This window comes from Myxine glutinosa, chromosome 7 (genome assembly GCF_964187855.1).
Source record: "Myxine glutinosa chromosome 7, kmMyxGlut1.1, whole genome shotgun sequence".
In the NCBI taxonomy this organism is placed as follows: Eukaryota; Metazoa; Chordata; class Myxini; order Myxiniformes; family Myxinidae; genus Myxine; species Myxine glutinosa.
In genome coordinates, this window is record NC_136267.1 from 140,511,842 (window position 1) to 140,526,361 (window position 14,520).

At 47.4% G+C, this 14,520-nt stretch overlaps 1 protein-coding gene across 1 annotated transcript in view; it reads right to left on the reverse strand.

Annotated features, from left to right (window-relative positions):
• LOC137430880 (kinesin-like protein KIF18A) overlaps window positions 1-14,112 on the reverse strand; it is a 196,896-nt gene extending 182,784 nt beyond the window's left edge. Inside the window, exon 1 of the mRNA XM_078782362.1 lies at window positions 14,031-14,112. Within this exon, the coding sequence (XP_078638488.1) occupies window positions 14,031-14,033 (3 nt within the window). The 5' untranslated portion in view covers window positions 14,034-14,112. The remainder of the gene's footprint in view (window positions 1-14,030) is intronic.
• Between the last annotated feature and the right edge of the window lie 408 nt (window positions 14,113-14,520).

The following is a 14,520-nucleotide window of genomic DNA, read 5'->3' on the forward strand; positions in this document are numbered from 1 at the left end:
GAGAAAGGAACAGGCTGTGTGCTTCTGCTTCCTCTTGGGATATGTCAAACGGAGATAACAACCAAGGACGGACAGACGGACGCACACACGTCACGCTTAATGTTGGCTTTTGTGGTCCTCTGGGCCACCGCAACAAAAACAAAAAAAAGAGGCCAGCCAGAATTTTTGGTGGCCCAACCGTATGTTATTTGCTGGTGAATCAAAGTTCATAAAAATCGGTATCCACGTTTAAATTGCCAATTCTCACGACACCTACAGATCAAATTTCAGTGCTTTTCATAGCAGCACCTCGTAATCACAGAACACTCCCGTCAGCTATTTAATCATCTGCCTAATAAATTGCAGCAAAATAATACGAGGATAATTTTAATGTTTGTTGAAGGATCATTTCCTCATGTATTAACCCATTTATTGCATTTTCCAAAACAATTATTCGCTCTACACAACTTCCAGCTATTGACGGGATAATTGTACCCATGAAATGATGGAAAACCGAAGTGCACGTCTTGTTTGATGCGATTATCAGAGCAACACCACGTGATCAAATGCGTCATTCCATTCCTTCCTTAAATTAGCCTGGTGTTGGTTTAGCGGTTAGGGTGCCAGCTTGGGATCTGAGGATCCTGGGTTTGAATCCCGGTGGATCGCTGAATTAACACCAGGAGCGTTGACTCAGCCTGTCATCCTTCTGAGAGCGGCAAATTGAGTACCAGTTCACTGGTAATTCCCTGTGTGTCACAAGAGGCGACTAACAGGGTTGGCGACAGGAAGGGCATCCGGCCATAAAGCATTGCTTCAAAAAGGGGACCACGGTGCCCCAAAAAGGCCAACCCCTGCTCTGCGGGGAAAAATGGCCTCCAAAGGTGGTTCTTTTTTCTTTCATTCCTTCCTTAAATTAGACATCTCACAATAAACAACATCCCGACTCCACAGACACCAAACAAAAGTACTTGCCATTACTTTTAACACATCCATATCATTCTCAGATCACATTACAAAAAAAAAATTTTTTTAACATGCACACCCAGACTGCACACACAAAGGGCACTCACAGGTAACAACTTCGGACACCACAAGAAACAACATCACCAGCATACAAAGCCTGGTGTTGGCTTAACGGTTAGGGTGCTGGCTTGGGATCTGAGGATCCTGAGTTTGAATCCCATTCGGTCGTTGAATTAACGCTAACGGGGTTGACTCTGCCTGTCATCCTTCCGAGGTCGGCAAACAAATCGAGAACCAGCTCACTCGTAATTGGGGCACTGCATCAGCAGCACAATGCTTCCAGAAAATGATGCAACCAGCAGCCACAGGCTGCATACAAACAGTACATTAGATCAGTCATCAACTTTGTCAGCTTATCATGGGCCTCCAGCCTATCAAGAACATCTCAACACCCTGCAGACCATACAAAACAAAGCCCTTCACATCATCACAGGTTGCACATTAACAATACCCATTGAACACCTACATACAGAAGTAAAAATGGTAAAAATCAAAGACCACTTAGGCATGAGAGGTGCACAGTTCCATGGAGCAGAAAATGCCAACCCGAATCACCCATGCCACAACATGTGCAACCACCCATATGCCCCTAGACACATTGAAACTACACCACAAAGACACTGCAGTGACATCCTTCGTAACATCCCCCACCAAACAGTGGAAACTACAAAAACCACATCCACATCCACATCACCATAAATGCAATAAAGAACCTGGGCCCAAACAGTATCTTGGACACAAAACCCCCACCAATCGATGACAGAGAAATTACTCCCAAAGTCTGATAGTGTTCACCTATTGCACCTTCACTGTGGACACGACCCACAACCTTTACACTACAAACATGGACTCGGCACAAGTCCATGAAGTTGCACAAGTCCATGAAGTTGCACAAGTCCGTCTCCAATCGGTTCTTCTGATCATTTCCTTGTTAAAGTGGACATCGCTCTGACCATTCTCAGAGAGCCTCCTCAGCACCAACGAGTCTGGCATTTCACTCAGGCTGACTGGCATGGTCTTCAAGCAGCTATCAATCATCTGGACGGGTCTCCCATCTCTACTGCCTCTGACAAACTCTTCCTGGGAATTTTTCAAAAGTAAACTGCTCTCTCTCATGCACAGATTTATCCCATCCCGTCTTCAGTTGTCATACCCTTCCTCCCGTCCATGGTACACGGAATCTTGTGGTGAGGCAGTTCCCATGAAGCAACTTGCCTTCACCTCATCAAAGGCTAATCCAATGGAATCTCAATCAATCAATGCAATCAATCCAATCTCATTTCCTTTCACAAAGCTCGGAACAAGTGTGTGTCTACCCTCGAGGGCCAGGAAACAATATCTCTCTACTCTCAAGACAGGACTCTCAAACCTGTCACCCTCCTCCAAATCCTGGTGCCATCTGGTCAAATCTGTTTCTGGTGTTTGTTCCCCTTCCACCCCCTCCACCTCCTCCCTGACCTCAAATGGCCACACAGCTGACACCGCACGTGAAAAACCCGAATGCCTCATCTTCGTTTGCCTCAAAATCTTGTGTCCGGAACCCATCTCTCTCTGTTCCCACCTTTCCCAGTGGAACCCAGCTGCTCCTGGACACTGTGTCCTTCTCTGCTGACAAGGTGGAGAAGTTTTTGTCAAACCTCGACTCTGATTCTGCAACTGGAACAGACAGCATCAGCCCACGGGTCCTAAAATCCTGCTCTGCCGCTCCATCTCACCCTCTCTCTGTTCTCTTCGTCCTCTTTTGCTCAAGGTCTGCCATCTGCTTGGAAATCAGCCAACATTACCGCTTTACACAAAAAAGGTGCAAAAACAGATCCTTGCAACTACAGACCAATCATCATGCTCCCAATAATCAGCAAGGTCATGGAATCAATCATCGCTTCTGACATCAAATCCTTCCTCTTCTCCAATGGCTTGATCTCAGATCAATTTGGATTCAGACCAGGTCATTCTACTCTGGACATGCTGCTTCTGCTGTCTCAAAAATGGATGGAGGTCCTTAATTGCAAACAGGAAATCAGAGCTGTCTACCTTGACATGTCTATCACGTGCTGTCGATACAGTCTGGCAGCCAGCTCTGCTCACCAAACTCTCCTCCTATGGTATGCATGGAAATCTCCACGCATGGCTTGCGGACTTTCTCTCTGGTCTGAGTCAATGTGAGGCCCTGAATGGTTTTCTCTCCTCGGTGGACAGATTGTGTGTTTTTTCTGGTCTTCATCAATGATCTCTCCGACTATCTTGAAAAATCCTCTCTATCTCTTTGCTGATGACCACTCTCTGCTGCTCCATACCTCATCCCTCAGATCGGCAGTCTGCAGCCTCGTCACTCTGCAGACCAGGACAAAATCAGACTGGTCAAACAAGTGGAACATGTCTTTCAATCCTGACAAATATCACACTTACTATGTCTCTCCGAAAAGGCCGAATGGACAACCCTCCCATCTACTTTCTGAACAATCCTCTCCAAGAAGTTCTGTCACTCAAGCTTTTGGGTCTCACCATCTGCCATTATCTTTCCTGGGAAAACCACATTTCCAAGCTGGCCTACAAAGCCAGTCGCCGACTGGGCATCCTCCGTCGTGCGAAGTCCTTCCTTGGCACACCTGAGCTCCTCACCACATACAAGGCTTCCATCCACAGCTCAATGGAATAATGTTCTCCTCTCTGGGCTGGTGCTCCTCCTCACACCTAGCTCGGCTTCATGCTGTTGAAACCAAATCTTTCAGAATCATTGAAACCTCCCACGATGAAGCTAACTCCGAGGGCCTTTCACTCGCTCACCGGAGGCAGGTTTGTGGTCTTTGCCTTCGACCGACTCCTCTCTGGCCTAGCTCCCCCCCCCCCCCCCCCCCCCAGCCCTGTCTGTGCTCTGTCCCCCAAATATTCCTACAGGTCGCACAAGATCTGCTGCAACCCTCTTATGGTTCAACTGCCAAGATAAAGACCCTCTGCTCACCTTCACTCTTTCATTCCTCTTTTCTCCCGCCTCTGGAACAAACTCCCTCACTCTCTTCAATCCCACTCCTCCCTCCAGGTGTTTAAAACAGCTGTTCACCACCATCTCTTATCTTCCCCCATCCAAAACCTTGATCTTTTCTACCCCCGTCAATTCACCCCAGATCCACTTTTTTGAAATACCGACTTCTTTCCTGGAAGTCCTTGCAGTGTCCATGTTTTTTTGTTTTTTTTTACCTCCTCCACCCCCCCCCCCCCCCACCTTCCACATGCCTCCCCCCCCCCCCCCCACCTTTCCCATGCCTCCTCCCCCCAAGCCCTCTCTCTCTCCCACAGATCTCCCGATGTCCATGCTCTAAAAAGTTGTACTTACGTGCTTCCCTCTCTCTCCCCATCTTGTCTGCCGCTCCCTTTATCATATGTTTTATGTGACAGTTTGTCTTTTTGTGATCAATGTTAGCTCTTAGACGAGCCTCGAACTCGTATCCCAAAAAAAAGAAAAAGTCCTCGCGATGTGCCCAATGACTTACCGATGTGAACTTGCCCTCTCAAACTTATTATGGATCAAAGCTAAAGGCAGAAACAGGGCAATCGATGTCAAGAGCAAGCTACCATGTTCGCCAAGTAAGACTAGTCCTCAAATTGACACATGTGCAAAAAGGAAATAGAAATGGCCCAGGTTACACAGACACAGGCCCAGCCTTTTTGTTACTCCAGTATCAGGGTTAGTACTCTCTGCTCACCTTCACTCTTTCATTCCTCTTTTCTCCCGCCTCTGGAACAAACTCCCTCACTGGAAGCTCCACACGGTCTCCACGTTTTCAAATTTAAGCCATTGTTCACAATTGTATTTTGTCGAAACTGTATTTATCTTTCAGTGTGTGAACCTATAGTGATTGCCCTTGGAAGTTTCTCGGTGTTTATCTTTCATAAATTAATTGTTTGTTTGCCGTGTCGCGGGTGAGGCCTTGCAGCCTCAAGCTTCCCCCATCGAAGTTTGTTCCTCCTTCGCTGTTTTGCTAGGTTTTTTGATTTTCCGTTCTCCCCCAAACTTCACCGAACATCTACTCTTTGTCTAACGCTGTCACCCCCCCCCCCCCCCCCCAAAAACAAAAAAAAACGACTTTTATTTCCTTTTCTCCTCGTGTGCTTTGTTCCATCGTGCGCCTCTGTCCATGTGCGCTGTCCCGCCCCACCCCCCATTATCCCCTTGCCTTCCACCTTTTGCCCTGTTCAAGTGACTCATGGTGTCCCTCTCGGCTCCCTCTCCCCGTTGGTATTTTTGTGACTAGAAGATTGTTCTTCACGGTTCTGTTTAAATATGTTTAAACTTTCCCCTTCAGTGTTTTATTCAGTGGTTTATTACAACATGCTGTTTTTCTTCCTATTTAAAAGGCTCCTTTCAATTTCCTCTTCAACTCATTCCATTTCAGAAAAATATTCAATCTCTTATAATTCTTTCTCACTACATGCTCTAAATTCTCATTCATTCCACCCCTCCTCCATCGTTCTTAAATGGATCGCTAACTTGAAAATCACAACAAACCCAATTTGTCATAAATGTTCATCTTTCATTAATCATCCACTTTCTAATCTCCCCCCTTGCCCCTCCCCTCCAAATCTCCCCCCTTGCCCCTCCCCTCCAAATCTCCCCCATTGCCCCTCCCCTCCAAATCTCCCCCATTGCCCCTCCCCTCCAAATCTCCCCCCTTGTCCATCCCCTTATAAACTCCCCCCTTGCCCCTCCCCTCCTAAACTCCCCCCTTGCCCCTCCCCTCCAAATCTCCCCCATTGCCCCTCCCCTCCAAATCTCCCCCATTGCCCCTCCCCTCCTAAACCCCCCCTTGCCCCTCCCCTCCTAAACCCCCCCTTGCCCCTCCCCTCCTAAACCCCCCCTTGCCCCTCCCCTCCTAAACTCCCCCCTTGCCCCTCCCATTCAAAACTCCCCCCCCAACCCCTCCCCTTCAAATCTACCCCCTAACCATCCCTCCCAAATTCTCCCTCCTCCCACCTTCTCAAAGCTGCCTCGTCCCCACTTCGTGTCCCTTCTTTCTCATACCTCCACCTCCCCCAACCTTCGACCTTCCTCTGCCCCCCCCCCTCAAACAACCCCTCACTGTGCCTCATCCCATCACCATCAAACATTTCGTCCTCCTCATCCTTCCCTTTCTTGTAACTCTTCTGTAATCTCTGCCACTCTATCAACTGCTCTTCCTACCTCCCCCTCATCCTTAATCTGACCCTACCCCTCCCCTCCCCTGTCCTGTCCTGTCCTGTCCTGTCCTGCACGCGATGATCCCCCTCTCTCCTCATTAACGGTATGGACCTCAAACATCCGGGGCCGTCGCTCAAACCTGATTGATCTCTCCATTCAGGTTGCTTCTGACAATCCAGACTTGATCTGCTTAACAGAAACTTTCCTCCTTCAAGATGTCTCTGATTCCTTAATATCTCTTCCTGGTTACTCCCTCCTCCGGTATGATAGACCTGAGACTCGCCCTGGTGGTGGGGTGGCTATCTTTATCAAAAACTCTCTTCCTCACTCTCCTTGCACTGCCCTCTCTCCACCCTACCCCCAGGAGTACCTCTGGCTACGGCTTCCTCTCGGCTCCCACCTTTTGTTCACATGTGTTCTGTACCTTCCTCCAAACAGTGATGACTCCATTTACATTCCGCTGTCGGACAACATGGACCAACTTCTATCAACTCATCCAAACTCTCTCTCTCTCTCTTCCTCACATGTAGCGACTTCAACTGTCATCATGCCAGCTGGCTGGGTGTGGGTTCATCTCTCACCAGCCATGCCACCTCAGCAAAGGACTTCTGCGACTCATTGGGACTGACACAATCTGTAAATTTCCCGACCCGGATCTCAGTCAATGGAGTATCTTCTCTTCTGGACTTGGTTATGACTAACTTCCCTGCAAATGTCTGCTGCTCTTCTTCTGCTCCAATCGGTTCATCTGACCATGTGCTTGTTAAAGTGGACATCTCTCTGGCCATTCTCAGAGAGCCTCCTCAGCGCCGACGAGTCTGGCATTTCACTCAGGCTGACTGGCATGGTCTGCAAGCAGCCATCAATCATCTGGAATGGTCTACCATCTCTACTGCCTCTGACAAATTCTTCCTGGGAATTCTTCCAAAGCAAACTGCTCTCTCTCTCATGCACAGATTTATCCCATCTCGTCTTCAGTTGTCTTACCCTTCCTTCCATCCATGGTACACTGAATCTTGTGGTGAGGCAGTTGCTCTGAAAGAACTTGCCTTTGCGTCTTGGAAGGCAAATCCAACTGAAGGCAATCTCAGTTCCTTCCACCAAGCTCGGAACAAGTGTGTGTCTACCCTCAGGAGTGCCAGGAAGCACTATCTCTCCACACTCAAGATTGAACTCTCCAACCTGTCTCCTTCCTCCAAATCCTGGTGGCGTCTGGTCAAATCCGTTTCTGGTGTTTGTTCCCCCTCCATCCCCTCCCTTACCTCAAATGGCTACACAGTTGACACCGCAAGTGACAAAGCCGAATGCCTCAACTCTGTGTTTGCCTCAAAATCTTGTGTCCCAAACCCATCTCTCTCTGTTCCCACCTTTCCCAGTCGAACCCAACTGCTCCTGGACTCTGTGTCCTTGTGTCCTTCTCTCCTGACAAGGTGGAGAAGTTTTTGTCAAACCTCGACCGATTCTGCAACTGGACCAGACGGCATCAGCCCACGGGTCCTAAAATCCTGCTCTGCCGCTCTATCTCACCCTCTCTCTGTTCTTTTCACCCTCTCTTTTGCTCAAGGTCATCTGCCAGCATCTTGGAAATCAGCAAACATTACCGCTTTACACAAAAAAGGTTCAAAAACAGATCCTTGCAACTACAGACCAATCAGCCTGCTTCCAATTATCAGCAAAGTCATGGATTCCATCATTGCTTCGGATATCAAATCCTTCCTCTTCTCCAATGGCTTGACCTCTGATCATCAATTTGGATTCAGACCAGGTCATTCTACTCTGGACATGTTGCATCCTTCCTCTTCTCCATTGGCTTGACCTCTGATCATCAAATTGGATTCAGACCACGTCATTCTACTCTGGACATGTTGCTTCTGCTATCTCAACAATGGATGGAGGTCCTCAATGCCAAACAGGAAATCAGAGCCGTCTCACTTGACATATCACGTGCCTTCAATACGGTCTGGCACCCCGCTCTGCTCACCAAACTCTCCTCCTATGGTATCCATGGAAATCTCCACTCATGGCTTGCGGACTTCCTCTCTGGTCGTAGGCAAAGTGTGGCCCTGAATGGATTTCTCTCATCTCCCCTTCCTGTTCTGGCTGGAGTTCCCCAAGGTAGTGTTCTGGGCCCTGTGCTATTTCTGGTCTTCATCAATGATCTCTCTGACTCTCTGGAAAATCCTCTATCTCTTTGCTGATGACTCCACCATCTGCCGCTCCATTCCTCATCCCTCAGATCGGCAGTCTGCAGCCTCCTCACTCTCTGCAGACCTGGACAAAATCACAGACTGGTCAAACAAGTGGAACATGTCTTTCAATCCTGACAAATCTCACTCTTACAATGTCTCTCCGAAAGGACCGACTGGAAAACCCTTCCATCTACTTTCTCAACAATCCTCTCCAAGAAGTTCTGTCACTCAAGCTTTTGGGTCTCACTATCTGCCATGATCTTTCTTGGGAAAACCACATTTCCAAGCTGGCCTCCAAAGCCAGTCGCCAACTGGGCATCCTCCGTCATGCGAAGTCCTTCCTTGGCACACCTGAGCTCCTCACCACATACAAGGCTTTCATCCACAGCTCAATGGAATACTATTCCCCCCTCTGGGCTGGTGCTCCTGCCTCACACCTAGCTCGGCTTCACGCTGTTGAAACCAAAGCTTTCAGAATCATTGGAATCTCCTGCGATGAAGTTAACTCCGAGGGCCTTTCACTCACTCACCGCAAGCAGGTTGGTGGTCTTTCTGTCTTCCACCGACTCCTCTCCGGCCTTGCTCCCCCAGCTCTCTCTGTGCTCTGTCCCCCCAATATTCCTTCAGGTCACACAAGATCTGCCTGCAACCCTCTTATGGTTAAACTGCTAAAATCTAGGATCTCTGCTCACCTTCACTCTTTCATTCCCCTTTTCTCCCGCCTCTGGAACAAACCCCCCCACTCCCTTCAATCCCACTCCTCCCTCGAGGTCTTTAAAACAGCTGTTCACCACCATATCTTATCTTCCCCCATCCAAAACCTTGATCTTTTCTACCCCCGCTAATTCACCCCAGATACACTTTTTTTTCTTTTTTTTTTTGAAATTCCAACTTCTTTCCTGGAAGTCCTTGCAGTGTTCATATGTTTTATACCTCTCCCACCTCCCCCCAAGCCCTCCCCCTCCCACATTTCTCCCAATGTCCCTGCTCTCAAATGTGTTTGTGTCCTTCCCCCTCTCTCCCCATCTTATCTACCGCTCCCCTTATTTTTTGTATTGTATGTGTCGGTTTGACTTTTTGTGTGATTAATGTTAGCTCTTTCACGAGCCTCGATGTTGTATACAAAAAAAAAATTGGGCCCAGCCAGGTTTTCCCCACCTGGATTTTAAAAAAACCCCATTTGAATAAACCCAGTAAAGTAGGTTTTTTTCAAAATCCCCATTGGCCTCCCCCCCCCCCAACCCTTGTAGGGGATAAAGGGATTCTAAATTGTTTTTTGACACGTCGAAATTGTTTGTTTTTTTGATTTTTAGGTTCTTGAAAACAAATCTTTGTGTGCAGGAATATTACACATTCTATTCTTTCATTAGACTCTATACCTGCCTGGTGTTGGCTAAGCGGTTGGGGTGCAGGCTTGGGATCCTAGGATCCTGGGTTCGAACCCGGTCGATCGCTGAATTAACACCAGGGGGGTTGACTCAGCCTGTCATCCTTCCGAGGTCGGCAAATTGAGTACCAGTTTACTGGTAATTCCCTGTGTGTTGCAAGAGGTGATTAACAGGGTTGGTGGCAGGAAGGGCATCCGGCCAAAAAAACATTGCTTCAAAAAGGGCACCAAGGTGCCCGAAAAAGGCCAACCCCTGCTCTGTAGGGAAACATGGCCTCTAAAGGTGGTTCATTATACTCTATACCCTGAAGAAGACAAACGGTTTACATGAACCAATGTGCTTAGTCATTTAGGAACATAAATGTTTGAGTTATCGACGGTGTCACATAGTTTAGTTTTCAACGTCATCGTCCACCATCACAGAATCGTAAGACAAGTTGTGTTAAATATAACAAGGGGTCAAGGTGTACCAATTACAAATAAGAAACTTAGCCAATTCCACTAAATAAATGACCTCTGCTGGCAAATTAGAGCAGCAAAGAATCAAACTTTGAAATTTGAAAGACTGAAGTGTGGAGAAGGAGGTGACAGTGCACAGGGAGAGCATTCCACATTCAGTAGCACAAATGAGCAAATTAATGCAGGTGGGCAACCATGCAGGACTTTGGGAAAGTGAGCAGATGAGGGTTTGAGGAACACGTGATGCACATTGGTTTGTGAAGGACAAATGTAGGAGCGGGCAGAATGATCAAGGCCAGATGTAAGATTGTATAAAATAGACGGCCCTCAACCTTGCTGCCATTGGGAGTGTGACTAACTTGAAATCCACAATGAAATACGATTGGTGGTGAAGACCTTGTTTTTGGACATACAAGAACAAAGTCAAAACATCATAATTTCGTCTTCAAAACATGATCCTCATAACAAGGTAGATCGTTTGAGTCCTGGTTGGACTCCGTTCTAGCTTCTGACACCCGCAAATGGAGATCATTACAATTGGCAAAGAAAGCAGGTGGGCACATCTGCGTTATGCCCGTTTAACCACCAAAATGTGAACCATGCAATGCCACCCTGAAACGATGGCGTCGAGCTTGATGGACCGATTTCTGTTAATTGCATTCAGAACTAGAACAGCACTCCGTAGAGTGCATACCTCCGCCAAGCTGAACATTTACGTTTTTGTAACCCACCGATAGGTCAGATCTGGATTCGGACCTGAAACAAAATCTAATTGGCTTATTCTTCTTGTCCATTACCACCCAACTCATTCGCCGAATTTTGTCAAACATCCACAATTTTTTGAAATATCATACTATGTGTGTGTGTGTGTGTATATATATATATATATATATATATATATATATATATATATATATATATATATATATATATATATATATATATATATATATATATAAATACAGTATATATCATACTATTATCATTTTGGCCCCATCACTCAATGGTGAAGAATGCCTTAAAAAAAAAAATTTTAATTCTCGTATCCGGATTCGGATCTTCACCAAAATGTTATCAATTCAGCCAGGTCACACACCCAAACGGTCCAGCATGTTTTGTCTGAATGTCTCCACAACTTTCAGATATCATGCTATATATTGGCTTTAGACCCTTCACTTAATGGTAAAGATTCGCAAAAAAATTCTGATCGAGATTCGTCTTCCCAAATTGAATCAATTCTATCTTGTCGCACACAATCTGTCCACCAAGTTTCAGCCGAATCAGTCCACAACTTTGAGATATTATGCTATATATCGGTTTGTTTGTTTTTTGCCCCATCACTCAATGGTGAATAATCACTATGAAATTCTCAGATCCAGGTCCAGATATTCACCAAAATGTAATAATTTCACCCTTGTTAAATAACCAACCTCACCACCAAATTTTGTCCAAATCCGTTCACAACTCCTTGATATCCTGTTCACAGAAAAACAGACAGGGGTGAAAGCATAACCTCCATCCACCATCCACCTTCGGTACTGGAGGTAACAAAACAGATCATTTCAAAACTAGAACAAAAACAAGGAAGAGCCAAAAAATAAAAGATGAAAAAATAAAAACCAGGGGACACAAAACGTATCTTAACACAATATACGTATGTACATATATATATATTCTCAAGCACAGGGGCACCACCACATAGAGCAACCGTTTTTAGGATAAGGCTCTGGTGCAAGCTTTCAACCCCCGAAGTCTTCATCCAAGACAAAAAATTAAAACAACACAGATTCAAAGATTATTCGAATCGGTCAAAACAGATCATTCGCATTGGAGTCATCTGAAGTCATCTGATGTGATAAGAATCCATTGGGGGTCATCTCAACAAAATTAAAATCACAATTTCTGCACCAGGCCCAATCAGCACTTACACGGACCAAAATCAATCAGCACGTACACGGACCAGACCCAATCAGCACGCACACGGACCAGACCCAATCAGCACGCACACGGACCAGACCCAATCAGCACGCACAAGGACCAGACCCAATCAGCACGCACAAGGACCAGACCCAATCAGCACGCACACGGACCAGACCCAATGAGCACGCACACGGACCAGACCCAATGAGCACGCACACGGACCAGACCCAATGAGCACGCACAAGGACCAGACCCAATGAGCACGCACACGGACCAGACCCAATGAGCACGCACACGGACGGACCAGACCCAATCAGCACGCACACGGACCAGACCCAATCAGCACGTACACGGACCAGACCCAATCAGCACGTACACGGACCAGACCCAATCAGCACGTACACGGACCAGACCAATCAGCACGTACACGGACCAGAATCAATCAGCACGTACACGGACCAGACCCAATCAGCACGTACACGGACCAGACCCAATCAGCACGTACACGGACCAGACCCAATCAGCACGTACACGGACCAGACCCAATCAGCACGCACACGGACCAGACCCAATCAGCACGTACACGGACCAGACCCAATCAGCACGTACACGGACCAGACCCAATCAGCACGTACACGGACCAGACCCAATCAGCACGCACACGGACCAGACCCAATCAGCACGCACACGGACCAGACCCAATCAGCACGCACACGGACCAGACCAAATCAGCACGTACACGGACCAGACCCAATCAGCACGTACACGGACCAGACCCAATCAGCACGTACACGGACCAGACCAATCAGCACGTACACGGACCAGACCAATCAGCACGTACACGGACCAGAATCAATCAGCATGTACACGGACCAGAATCAATCAGCACGTACACGGACCAGACCCAATCAGCACGTACACGGACCAGACCCAATCAGCACGTACACGGACCAGACCAATCAGCACGTACACGGACCAGACCCAATCAGCACGTACACGGACCAGACCCAATCAGCACGTACACGGACCAGACCAATCAGCACGTACACGGACCAGACCCAATCAGCACGTACACGGACCAGACCCAATCAGCACGTACACGGACCAAATCATACACGGGACAGGCCAGACCCAATCAGCACGTCCACGGACCAGACCCAATCAGCACGTAAACAGACCAGACCATAGTCCATACACGGGACAGGCCAGACCCAATCAGCACACCCACGGACCAGACTCAATTAGCACGTACATGGACCAGACTCAATCAGCACGTAGCGTACACAGACCAAACCATACACGGGACAGGCCAGAACCAATCAGCACGTCCACGGACCAAACCATACACGGGACAGGCCAGACCCAATCAGCACGCACATAGACAAGACCCAATCAGCACGTACACGGACCAGACTCAATTAGCACGTACATGGACCAGACTCAATCAGCACGTAGCGTACACAGACCAAACCATACACGGGACAGGCCAGAACCAATCAGCACGTCCACGGACCAAACCATACACGGGACAGGCCAGACCCAATCAGCACGCACATAGACAAGACCCAATCAGCACGTACACGGACCAGACCCAATCACCACGTACACGGACCAGACCCAATCACCACGTACACGGACCAGACCCAATCAGCACGTACACGGACCAGACCCATTCAGCACGTACACGGATCAAATCATACACAGGACAGGCCAGACCAAACCAGCACGGACACGGACGGACCACACTCAATCAGCACGTACACGGACAGACCACACTCAATCAGCACGTACACGGACAGACCACACTCAATCAGCACGTACACGGATGGACCACACTCAATCAGCACGTATACGACCCACACTCGTGATAATAACCCGATTTTGATACTCAACTCACCATAAATTGCACTCTATAGCAAGCCACCACGCGTTCCAATCATGCTTTTTCAAACATCAACCGTTATTTGCTTCTTGGTTATGATTGGTTGGGAGCACAACTACGTCATGATTGATCGGCTGCCAACAGCCTCGCCGATCTGTGATTGGTTCTGCGTGTTTAAATCATTTTATTATAAGATGAGGCGGATGTTTTTCATTGGACATCAAAAACGCTTTTTAAACCTGTAAATCGTGCGTTTAAAATATTGTACACGGAAGCAGGGAGTCAAATTACCGTCATAAAATGATGTTTAATGCTGGAGTTCGCAAGCCTTTTCTATCAACGGAAGTTGGACCTTTATTAAAGAACAAAGATGGGAGAGGGCGATATATTCATTACAATTCGAAAAAAACAACAAAGAGCAGGGAAGATTGAATAGATAAACAAAAAGGAGGGCAGGTAAGAAAAGAATGGAGTTTGCATATTACGTTTCCAATATATTTATTAC